This window comes from Artemia franciscana, chromosome 16 (assembly GCF_032884065.1).
Source record: "Artemia franciscana chromosome 16, ASM3288406v1, whole genome shotgun sequence".
Classification (NCBI taxonomy): Eukaryota; Metazoa; Arthropoda; class Branchiopoda; order Anostraca; family Artemiidae; genus Artemia; species Artemia franciscana.
In genome coordinates, this window is record NC_088878.1 from 19,146,205 (window position 1) to 19,159,886 (window position 13,682).

Sequence of the window (13,682 nt, forward strand, 5' to 3'; positions counted from 1 at the left end):
TAATGACGTCACCGTCATAGCAAAAATGACGACAACTAACTTCATGACGTCAGTCGACACAGAAACATGACGTCACCTGACAGACAGACACACAGACAGACAACTTATTTTTATATATATAGATTGGCAATCGTCAGTGTTTTACCTGCAGATTGTCTTTTAAAATATTTGCAAAGAAAATTGCATTGTTATCGCAAATACAAAAAACTTTCCAAATCGTAGTTCAGCGAGGGAACTTCTCATGTCTTGGTTTTTGTGCTAGAGCATTTAGTTTTGAAAGAGAGAGAAAAGGCGAAACCTTGATGTTTGAAGTCGCCTTTCATGTAACGCATAATTTCTGTTCTTTCAAATTTTTAACGGGATCGTTAATTTCATTCGAAAAACAATTTTCTTGATAGTTTTTAATAAAGTATACAGGGATGTTCTATTTATGAGAGGGGCTGCCATTTCAAGCAAACTCTTTACGTTAAAGTTTACTTTTATATAAGAATCTTAAAAAAAATGAAGCTGACTAAAATTAAGGGTAATTTCTTTACACAGTAAAACAGAATTATCCTGAATAAGATAAAGCTGCTGTACACTTAACCCCACTCTTTTAGCCAGAGTCAAACCTCTTATCCAGGTTTGAAAGGTGTTCCAAATCTAAACAGCGTTGAAAATTTTATCCTTTGAGTCTTCTTGTAACAAAATCATACAGTTCATATTCAAATACTAGTAACTTTCTGGCTTGAGCTTCTTCTTCAGTTTTCCAGTTATAAGCCATACTTAATTGAGTCTTGCGAATAACGGCTTCTATATCTGTAAACAAAAGATAAGTCAGTCAATATTTAATCCGTTTGCAGGCAGGACCGAATTTAAATCTTTGGCACCCCTAGACCCGAGCATTTTTTTTTCGGGGAAATACAGAGATCTACCGAGAAATCTCCATACTGAAAAACCTGAATAGAAGGCAGCTGATGAGTGATGCGCCAAAAATGATACCGAACTATCAGCTCCCTTTCTTGGGAGACATCTGACAGTTCATAAGTGGCTACGGAATTCCTGTGTTGTTTTAAAATCACTTCTCTGTGAATCGATAGCAAAGCAGCAATGTGCACCTGGCCCTTTTGTCGATAAATCACATCAGTCCACTTTTTGTTAAGAAAAAAAATCACTCAGTTTTACTTGCACCCCTCGGCATTGTGCGCCCTTAGGCCTCGGCCTAAGTGTAAATTCTTGCCTGTTTACAGGCGTATGTGCAGGCAAGGCACCTAGGAACCCTGATCAGCAGCAATGGAAACATCTCAATGGGAGCTAGGATAGGAATTGCTGCTTGGGTCATTTTGTTCAGCTCTACTCCTGCTTGTGAAGCAAATGTCTTACATAAATCTAAACATATGTCAGACGACTAAGAGCCAGCACATTAAAACTATCTGATTCCTATGATTAATGAAAGATGGAGAGGATGGAGAGACAGATACATAGAAAAAAATAGAGTAAAAGAGAGAAAGAAGATGTGACGGGGATAGAAATATACAGTAAAAGCAAGAGACAGGGACAGAAGGAGAGGGAACAAAGAGAGAAAGACAAGGATTATCAAGATCGATTTCTGTTGTACATTACCTTTTAAAATCAGTATATACAAATTGGATGAAATAGTATTCACTCTTTATGAAGATTTTTTTTGTGATTAGAAGCTGCCTGGTTTCCTGATTAAAGAATGATTTTTATGCGCAAATGAATGATTAATAAAAAGAATTTATTAAATAAATAAGTAATATTCAATAAATTAATTAAAAAGCATCAAAACTCAGATCATAATTAAAATTTAATGAACATCCTGAAACTTTCCTGAAAACAGATCATTTTCAATATGATGCATAATACAAAAAAATGAAAAACAGATCTAAACAAGGTAGAAAAAATAAAAGAAAATGAATAAAAAGACATGAAATACACATATACACATACTCACATGTACATGGGGTCGATGTTCGTGAGGGGATATCAAGAAGCCCCACTGTTAAGTCATTCTTCATAAGTCACGGGATAAATTGAAAAATTCACGAGAATTTGAGTAGGGATCAAGAGTCCAAACCCTCTCTCCGTATACGTAAGGCGTCTATTCATTGTTTTTTTTCTTTTCTCTGTTATAAAATGCCATTCTACCCCATTAGAACCGCAAAAGCGAAATTTTAAGAAAGAAACCGACATTACATTACCTGTTTCTGTGATTTTTCCAAGAAATCTGGGAATCAGACGTTTGAACGACGATAGTGTAGTGTTAGCATCCTCATATAACCCAACAACGGTGTAAAATTGCTCAATATTCTTAACTGCCTTTTCATACGCGTATCGGGATGGTTTCCTAGGTAGAAGGATGGAGAGTAAATAAAGAATTTCTACCATCACGGTATACAAACACACAAAAAAAATAATAGCTCTCACAAACCTAATGTACATTAGTTCTTTATGAAATTTATTTTGACTCTGTACTGACTGTAGAAAAATGCATCAAATCGCGCACATTTAAAACCTGTGTACTTTGTTAAATGTGAACATTTTGCTGTTTACACCAAATCGCGAACAGTAGATCGCGGATGTCTTTACTTTGACTGTAAACAACCCAGACGTTAGCTGATTCGCTTCTGCAGAAATTTGCTGCTAAAATAATTATCACTGAATATAATAGATGTTGAAGAAATTATCAAATTCCTACGGCTTGCTCAGTTTTAAAGAACTTGAAGCTTGGAACAGCTTTACTGATCTTATCCTACCCAATGCAATGGTGATGACTTTATAAAGAACGATGTATCTCCCGTAAATGTTCTCCCTTAGGCCTTATGTAGAACGAATATTCGTAAGAATGGAGTAGAACTAATTATAAAGTGAATTTTTTAGTTCTAGTACCCTTTTTAGGGACCAAAACTGACCGGAGAGAAACGAACTACCTATTTAACAGTTCATGCCACTTAACGAACCGCAGCCTTGCATGGTACGTGATCAGGGCTCCAAGGGCAAGATTCCGGTCAGAACCAGAGGTAAAAGCCCCATATTTTGCAAGTGGTCTGCAAAACAGGGCTTCATTAAATAGTGTAACAGAGAGATATACATGATTATGTTTTTTGAAATAATTATCTTGCATGGATGGGGATCTTCATTACAGAAACCTAGAGCCCTAGCATCATCCACCTTAAATCCACAAACAATGGCATGTTATGCCCTTTTTGTCTCGTCATTGCTTCGAATCGCTAAGGGAATGGTCTTAAAGTACCTAGTATATTAAAATGAAATTATTTCTCTCCCTGGTTCCATCTTAGGTCTATTTAGCTCGGAAAACCGGGATCTTCTACGACTTTGCTGTTGGTTGTTATAAATCAACAAAAGATTACTGGTCTTTCATAAAGTTTCACCATTGTTGCCACTCTAAATCGTGAAAAGAAATAAGCGTAAGCTAATTTGGTAAATTGATACTGTGTTTCGTTCTTGAAAATTCAAGCAGATTCCCAGTTGAGTCCCAATGTGTTAATGACAGGTTATTTTCGATTTATGTAATATTGCCTCTATCACATTCTCTGTTGTTTCATCATTGTATTGAACCAAACCAGGTTAATAACCCAAGGTTAGCACTTACCTTTCTACTGGTGCCAATATGAAACTTACAATACATCAAGTCGGAGAGGTTGTCCTCATGTTGACTTATAAAATTAATAAAAATTAATTAATAAAAAAGCAATGAAATTGATTTAATATTCGTGAGCATTGAGGGTTCGATTCGGTTAAAGGGTGCCCGCCCACTTTAAATCGCGGTACCGGCACTTTTTTTTATTTTCTTCAAGACGCAGGTGCTTGATACATAATAGAGAATGTTTCTAAAAGATACAGGTGTAAGTTACGCAATAGAGATTGTATTTTCTTTTTTTGTTCAAAAACCTATGATGGCAAGGAAAAAAACTTGAGGGGGCCCCCGCCAAATCACGATTTCTTTGATTGTTACGCAATAGAATTTGTTTTCCAGGAGATACAGGTGTAGGTTACGTAATAGGGATTTTTTATTTATGTTAAGGGTGACACAATCTTGCGTGACTTGGTAGATTTATTGAGAATGATGTAATCTCCTCTGACAAGCTAGAGTTCAGGGGCCCGTGAATCCCCGCTTGTAACTGAGGAGGGGGCATGTGGGTATTAAATAATGGCAATCGTACATTTGGGTGTTACGTATTTTCGGCTCACATAAGAGTGTTACGTAATGACGGCATGCACACAGGATATTACGTAATGCCACTGCACACGTAGGATGTTACGTAATACTGATAGGTAAAAAAGATTTTGTTTTCTTTCAACGCGTTTTTCTTAGCAAACCTTTATAATCCAAATATTTTTGTCCCCATTTTGGATTTGAAAGGCACTCCCCCTCAACGAAATGGATCGCTAAACAGCTCGATCAACAAACTCTTTCTTATATTGATTTTCAGGGGATAAATTCTAATGAAAATGTTTCGATGAAGCTATGGATTACATGTTCCCGATCTCAGCAATAATTGACAAGTAGGGGGGATTGCATACTAGAAACCGGTTACACGTGATGTGCACCTGCTTGTTAGAGTTTTATTAATCTTCTAACGTGAGCTAGACAGGTTAAATTAGCTATTGTGTCAATGAGATGTTACATAGCATTGGCTTTAGATATTTTATTGCGCAAATGATTACGTGTTGAAGTTTTATCCTGGAACTGGACATCAAAGGAATAAAGGCTTGTTTTGAGTATACAAGTTTTATTAATAAAAATGAATTACAAACATTGTTGAAAGGCTTTACTCATAAAACAGTGAAATCAATATTATACAGGTAGGAGGAAGATTTTTTCAACTAGGAAGTCATTCAATCAAGGATTATCATCATAAGTGCTGAGAAACTCGCCATGAGTATATCCACAACATCAAAAATACAATACTGTCTGAAAACCATTACTTTTAACCAATAAATCTAGATCCATTGAGAGGAGGAGTGACTCATTAAAGGGAAATTCAAGCGGGCACAGGACATTGGTTAATTCTATATTTTGTTCTTTTTTCTTAGTATTATTTTTTGGAGATCCCCAGCCTTTGACAATCAATGACTAACACACGGCACCCTATAGTAACCATTATTACATATAGGGCGGTCTTTGGACATTTTCCTCCAAAAATATCTGTTTACAGTAGAATCGATCGTTTAAACTTAATGATAAATCCCCAATAACGTTATTCCTGATGATTCCTGGCAATTGAGGCCAGCGTAGCACAATCGACCAGCCAAATGACATCCTCTGGCACAAATTATCATACTTAAGGGTTTTCTTCCCTTTTTTCCAACAAACACACTTTGTAAATCAAAATTGACCGTTGTTTTTATTTGAACAGTTAAAACTTGCCATTTCATTGTTAGATTGCGATGTTCCATGGTGATTCCAAGCCTCTGACACTCAGTAGCTAGCAGACGGCATCCTCCGGCAACCATTATCCCACATATGACATTTTTCAAGCATTTACCAAAGAAAATATGAATATAAACTAGAATCGATCAATTAAGTCAACAAAATATTCTCCAAAATCTTTTTTTTCTGATGAATCCTAGCAACTTAGGCCAGCATGGCCCAGTCTAACAGCCCGACGGCACCCTCTGGTGCAAATTATCACACCTAAGGATTTGTCTACCTTTTTTCCATAAACTAAAAACGACCACTGTTTTTATTTGAACAGAGGGAAATTTTCATTTTATCGTTAGATTGCGAAGTTCCTTGGCATTTAAAACCTCCCTTCTTTTTGTTGCCAGTGCTTTTTTAGAAAATTCCTCTTCATTGTTAAAAAAGACATGAAATTTAAAAAATTTTCTTGAATTAGCCTTTTCCTTATTCCCACAATAAGCAGAGACACACACCAAACCATAGACATCGAGATCAAGCCGTAAAAATCCAGGCAAACTCATGGAAATCATGACCAAACTGTAGAAAACAAAGGCAACCTCTAAAATCAAGACTGACACACACAAATCATAATCAATGTATAGAAATGCATATTAATTCATAAAAATCAGGGTCAGCCGTAGAAATTCAGACCAAAGACGTCAAGACCAATCCGAAATAATAAAGATAGCAATTTTTAGAAATCCAGAACAATCCTTGGAAATCACAACCAGTATAAAGAAATCAACACCAAACTGTAGAAACCATAACCAGTGTATAAATCTAGAACTAAAGGTCACCCTCTAAATTCGAGACGAATCCTAAGAAATCAACTTCAGCATCCAATAATCATAATTTGGAATACATTCAAATTATGGCCAGACCCTAGAAATCCAGACTATTTCATAAAAATCAAGACCAAACTGGAAAGATCAAGGGGTGAATATGTTGAAATTTAGAGCAACGCCATAAAAGTTGGGACCAACTCACAGAAATTCAGGTGAAATAACAAATTAAAAGATCGACATGTAGAAATCCAAAATAATCCTTAGAAATCATGACCAGTGCATAGAAACTCACACCAAACAATAAAAATTACGACTAAACTGTAGGAATCAAGGTCAACTTCTAGAGATTATGACTTCTAGACAAGAGATCAATATGTAGAAATCCGGACCAAACCATAGAAATCCAGACGAAGCAGCAAAGATCAGGAGATCAATATGTAAAGATCCAGACAAATCCTTAGAAACCAATACCAATACATAAAAATCAAGACTAAACTCAAGAAATCAAGACCAAACTATAGAAATCGAGTGCATAAAAACCATAGAATGGCCAAACCGTAGAAATCAAGACTAAACTGTACTCCTGATGAATTCATAATTTTTAACACCGAACTTTAGAAACCAAGCCCAACCTGTAAAAACCAAAACCAATCCGAAGAAATGAAGAGATCAATATTTAAAAATCCAGGGGAAATCATAGAAATAATAACTAATATATAAAAATCCAGACAAATTAATAAAGATCAGCGCAAACCCTACAAATCCAGAGCAGGCCATAAACATCAAGACCAATATGATGCAACGAGGAATCAATACGTAGCAGCCAGAACAATCCTTAGAAATCATGACCAGTGCATTGAAATCCACACCAGACCATAAAAATCAAGACTAAACTGTACCAATCAAGTTTAACCCCTAAAAATTAAGACCGAGGCAAAGAAATCAAGAAATCAATGTGTAAAAATCCGGACCATACCATAGAAATCAAAAGATCAACGCATAGAAATCCAGACCAAACCATAAAAATCAAGACTAACCCCCATAAATCAAGAAATCAATATGTAAAAATCTGGATCAATATTTAGAAATCAAGACCAATACATAGAAATCCAGGCGAACTCATAAAAAATAAAGACAAAACTTCAGAAATCAAGACCAGTTCTTTGAAATCATAAACAATACATAGAAACACGGACGAGCTCATAGAAATCGTAAGCAATTTAAAGAAATCCACACAAATTCATGAAGATTAGGGTCAACTCTAAAAATCCAGATCAGTCTAAGACATAAAGAAAAACTGTAGACATCAAGACCGGTCCATAGAAATCTGGAAAAATCCTATAAAATTCAAAGCCAAAGCATAAAAATTTAGGGGAGTTCATAGAAATCATAATCAATGCATAGAAATCCAGACGAACTCACAAAAAATAGGGCCAACCCTAGAAATACAGACCAAACCATAGTCATGAAGACCAATTTGAAGAACCAAGAGATCAATATGTTGAAATTCAAAACAATACTTAAAAATCATGACCAATGCTTTGAAATCCACTCCAAGTCATAAAAATCAAGACTAAACTGTGAAAATCAAGGTCTACTTCTGAAAGGTATGACCGACCCAAAAAAATAGATTAATGAAAATGTAGAAATTCAGACCAAACCATAGAGATCAAGACATCAATGCAGAGAAATTGAGAACAAACCGTAGAAATCAAGACCAACCACCAGAAATTGAATGACCATTATGTAGAAACCCAGAACAATCCTTAAAAATGAAGACCAATAAAGAGAAATATAGGCAAACTAAAAAAAAACAAGACCAAACTCTAGAAATTAAGACCAGTCCATAGATATTATAACCAATAATCCTAGTAATCCAGACCAAATCAAAGACCTCAAGACCGTGCCCCAGAAATCAAGAAATCAACATTTGGAAATCCATAAAAACTCCTAAAAATCATGACAAATCCAGACCGAATTGTTAAAATCAAAACAAAACTCTAGAAATTACAATCATCCTCTAAAAATCGAAAAAATCCGAAAAATTGAGGTCAGCATCCAAAAAACAAAATGAATACATAGAAATCATCACCAGGCCCTAAAAAGTCAGACGATATCCTAAAAATCAAGACAAAACTTTAGAAATCAACTCCAACCTCTAAAAATCAAGACCAATCCGAAGAAATCAATATTTAGAAAGCTAAACCAACCCCATAGAGATCATGTCCAAATCTTTAAAACCCGGACAAAATCGCAAAAATCAAGAGATCAACATGAAGAAATCCAGAACAGTCCTTAGAAATCAAGAACAATACACTGAAATCAAGAGATAAAACGAGATAAGACCTAACGATAAAAAGTAAGACCGAACTTTATAAACCATATTATGTGCATAGAAATCTAGAGTAAACCGTAAAAACCAAGACCAAACTCGATTTCTGATATTTTCGAGGTCAACCTCTAAAATACAAACCAATTCAAAGAAATCAAGGGCAACATCTAAAAATCAAGATCAATATATATAAATCCTGAAGAGACCCTAAAAATCCAAACAATTTCGTAAAAATCAAAAACAAACCGAAGAAAACAAGTCTAGCCTCTAAAATTCAAGATGGGAGTCAGGATAGGAGTTGCCATGGAACATCGCAATCTCACAGTAAAATGGCATGTTTCCACTGTTGAAATAAAAAAACAATGGTCATTTTTAGCTTAAAAAGTTATGTTTTGTGAAAAAAAGTTGAAAAACCCTTAGGTGTGAAAATCTACGCCAGAAGGTGTCATCTGGTTGGCAGATTGTGCCACACTGGCCTCAATTGCCAGGAGTCATCACAAGAAAATTTTTATATGTTTTTTCATTAAGGTTAAACGATCAATTCTAGTATAAATTGATATTTTGAAGGGAGATGCTCGAAAATGACATTTTTGTGATAATTGCAGCCATAGGGAGCCGTGTGTCAGCAAGTATCACAGGCTGAGAATTGGCATGGAACGTCGTAATCTAACCATAAAATGGCAAGTTTTCACAGTTCAAACAAAAAAAATTCATTTTTAGTTTATAATGTTCTTTTTTGTGGTAATTACGTTGAAAATCCTTAGGTGTGATAATATGCACCAGAGAGTGTTGTCGAGCTGATAGATTGTGTCACGCTGACCTCAATTGCCAGGAGTCATAAAAAGAAACATTATTGGGTGTTTTTCATTAAGTTTAAACGATCAATTCTTGTGTGGAGGATGTTTTTGGAGGAAAATGTCCGAAAAATACCATATGTCTGACAAGGGTTGTCAGAGGGTGACGTGTACCAGCCTTTAAGTGTCACAAGCTGGGAATCGTAATGGAACATATAAATCTAATGATGAAATGGTAGGTTTCTGCTGTACATAAAAACAATGGTCATTTAGTTTATAAAAATATTTTTGGGGGAAAACTGAAAAACTAATTGGTGTGATAGTGTAAGTCAAAAGGTGTCATCGGGATGGTAGATTGTGCCACGCTGGCTACAATTGTCAGGAGTCATCAGAAGAAACGTTATTGAGGATTTTTAATTAGATCTAAACGATCGATTCTGGTGTAAACGAATATTTTAAAGGAAAACGTCCGAAAAATGCTATGTGTGTAATAATGGTTGCCAGAGGGTGCCGTGTGTCAGCCATTGAGTGTTAGATACTGGGAATCATCAGAAAATAATACTAAGAAAAATGAACAAAATATAGAATTAAGCCACTTGTCCTGTGCCCCCTCGAATTTATCTCTAATAAGCCAACCCCCCTCTCAATGGATCTAAATCTATTGGTTAAAGTAATGATTTTCATGCAGTATTTTATTTTTGATGTTTTGGATTTACATACGGTGAATTTCTCAGCATTTATGTTGATAATCCTCGATTGTGCGGCCTTTTCGTTGCCCTCCTACCTGTATAATATTGATTTCAGCGTCCTATGAATGAAGTGTTTTAATAAGCCTTGCATATTTGTTTTTATTAATAAAACTAGTATGTAAAAAAAAGTTTTCATTCTTTAGATTTCTTGTTCCAGGATAAACTCCAATACGCAATGACTTGCGCAATGAAATATCTAAGGCCCATGCTATTTAACATCTCACTGATTCAATAGCTAAATTAATCTGTCATGGTTACGTTAGATAATTAATAGCGCTTTAACAAGCAGATGCACATCAAATGTAACTAATTTTTAGCAATCGATTTCCCCTCTACATGTCAATTATTGCTGACATAGGGAAGGTGTAGTCCACACCTACATTGAATCGCTTCCATTAGAAGCATTCCCAAAAACAATATTAGAAAGGGTTTGTTCGTCTAGCTGTTTAATGCTTTTTTCTTTGAGGGGAAATTTCTTTCAAATTCAGCTACGGACAAAAATCTTTAGATTATAAAGGTTTCCTGAGAAAAAAACGCATTGAAGGAAAATGCTATCTCTTAAAGTATTACGTAGCATCCAGGTGTACATTGTCATTACGTAACATCCCACTTATGTTTCGTGATTACGCAAGACTCAAGTGTGCGCCATCATTACGTAACACCCACGTATGTGATGCAAATACATAACATCCACATATGCGCCCTCCTCAGTACAAGCAGGGATTCCTCCGGGGCCAATGAAGCTTAGCAAAACGTGATACTACGTCATTCCAAAAAAATCTACCAACTCACGGATGATTACGTCACCCCCAAAGAATCTATCAAGTCACGCAAGATTGCATCATCTTCAACATAAGAAAACTATCCCCATTACATAACAGCCACCTGAATCCATTTAAAAAAGGAAACAAACCCCTATTATGTAGCATACACCTGCATCTCTTAGAAAATAAACCCTATTACGTAACAACCAAATAATCCATCATTTGGCAGGGCCCCCTGAAGTTTCTTCCTGGCCCTTGAAGGTTTTTAAACAATCAAAGGAAATACACTCTCTATTATGTAACATAAACCAGCATCTTTAAAAACCTTTCTATTACTTAAAAAGCACCTGTGTCTTGAAGAAAATTTTAAAAAAAGGTATAGGGACCGGTATTCGAGGGAATGGACACCCTGTAAACGAATTAACCCTCCACTACTTTTGTGGTTGACAAACTAAACAATGCAGCAATAAAACTAATACATCCCGAATCAGAAGAAAATAAAGTTTCTATTGATGTGTGAATAACGTTGAAAGGCTAAAGTGATATAATAACAAAATAAGATATTGGTCTTTCTAAGAAGATGTCCTTGTCGGTAATTCAATTAACTAATAATATGAATTGTTGAATGTTAAGTATATTTAAACAATGATTATAGTAGGGCATGGATTAGATTTCTAGCTGTTCAATCTACATATATAAAAATAAGCTGTATGTGTGTTATGTCTGTTACACTATGTCTGTTACGCCAGATTATATCTTCTGTATATATAATATATAATCTATAATATCTATAATCTATATATATAAAAATAAGTTGTCAGTGTGTCTGTCGAGTGACGTCATGTTTGTGTGTCGACTGACGTCATGTTTGTCGACTGACGAAATTACAGACCGGGACATCGGGACACAAATGACGACCGGGACACCGGGACATACGGCATATAAATGACGACCGGGACACTCAAAGAGAAAGCAACCGGGACACAAGGAATGTTCGATTAGCAATTACCATCAACAAAGCACCGGGACACAAATGACGACCGGGACACAGGGAATATAAATGACGACCAGAACACTCAAAGAGAAATTACAGACCGGGACACCGGAACACAAATGACGACCGGGACAAAATGACGACCGGGACACCGGGACACATGGAATATAAATGATGACCGCGACACTCAAAGAGAAATTACAGACTGGGACACCGGGACACAAATGACGACCGGGACACAGGGAAACAACAACAACGGGGACACCGGGGGGCACAGGGGGATATATAAATGACGACGGGGACACAGGGAATGTTCGATTAGCAATCACCATCAACAAAGCTCAAGGGCAATTATTAGATTAATGAGGTATGACCGGGACACAGGGAAACAACAACAACGGGGACGCCGAGGGGCACAGGGGGATATATAAATGACGATGGGGACACAGGGAATGTTCGATTAGCAATCACCATCAACAAAGCTCAAGGGCAATCATTAGAATAAAGAGGCATAGATCTGATTACAGATTGTTTTTCCCATGGACAATTATATGTTGCATGTTCAAGAGTCGGTAAACCTGACAATCTATTTATATGCACAGACAATGGGACAGCCAAGAATGTTGTATATTCGCAAGTTTTACGTAGTTAAAATATATATATATATATATATATATATATATATATATATATATATATATATATATATATATATATATATATATATATATATATATATATATATATATATCTGTATTCACAGGTGGGACACAGGGACACAACTACAATGGCACGTAACTAATATGGCGCGTAACGACTTGCGCGCCCGGGGGGCTTGGGGGGGCGTGAAGCGCCCCATCCAACTAGGTGTTGGGGTGGCGCGAAGCGCCACCCCAACAGCTAGTATCTACATATATATATAATATCTATAATAACTATATATCTATAATATCTATATATAATAATATCTTCTATATATATAAGTTGTATGTATTTTTGTGTTGAGGGTTTGCATATGACGTCTAAAAAATAAAGAAGAAAATGAAAACAAACTAAAATGTAAAAACTGGGAATTGCATAAATATTTCGAAATATTTTGACAATAGATTAAAGTAAATTGAAAACCTTAAAACAGATACTTAAAATATTGAGGTTTATTATAAATTGTTGAGCTTTCGCAAGCTTGGTACGTGAAGATTTTTCCAACTGTCAATGTTAGAATGAACATTAAAAATTGAAAAACATTGAAAAAGTTAGAATGTTACCAAAAAGCAAAACCAGGCTTGCGGTTCAAAGAGAAAGGACCAGATTAGAAATGTGCAATTTACGTCAACGAAGGCGTGTCGAGGAACTACCAGAGCAACGCGAAACCAGACTTGCTGCTGAAAGAGAAAGTAAGAAAAGAAGGCGTGTCGAGGAATCACAAGAGCAACGTGAAAACAGGCTTGCGGTTTCAAGAGATAATGCCAGATTAGGAATGTGCAATTTACGTCAACGAAGGCGTGTCGAGGAACTACCAGAGCAACGCGAAACATGACTTGCTGCTAAAAGAGAAAGTGAAAAAAGAAGGCGTGTCGAGGAATCACAAGAGTAACGTGAAAACAGGCTTGCGGCTTCAAGAGATAAAGCCAAAAGAAAGCGTGCCGAGGAATCACAAGAGCAACGTGAAAATTATCGCATGGCATTCAGGTACAGCCCAGTCGATGATTATAGTAGAAGTGTTCAAATCGGGACTATGTCTAAAATTTATCCCTACTGCAAGGCCTTGAAATTTAATGGTGGAACAATGGGAATGTGTTGCGCCTCAGGAAAAGTTAAACTTCCTCAACTGGCTGCACC

The 13,682-nt window shown here is 36.0% G+C and overlaps 1 protein-coding gene across 5 annotated transcripts in view; it reads right to left on the reverse strand.

Annotated features, from left to right (window-relative positions):
- Positions 1-643: 643 nt before the first annotated feature.
- The window catches only part of LOC136037177 (uronyl 2-sulfotransferase-like), a 73,612-nt gene continuing 60,573 nt past the window's right edge, over positions 644-13,682 (reverse strand). For all 5 annotated transcript variants that reach the window (XM_065719728.1, XM_065719724.1, XM_065719725.1 and 2 more), the window contains 2 exons: positions 2,202-2,347; positions 644-798 (listed from right to left, as the gene is read on the reverse strand). In XM_065719728.1, coding sequence (XP_065575800.1) covers positions 662-798; positions 2,202-2,347 — 283 coding nt within the window. In that variant the 3' untranslated portion in view covers positions 644-661. The remainder of the gene's footprint in view (positions 799-2,201; positions 2,348-13,682) is intronic.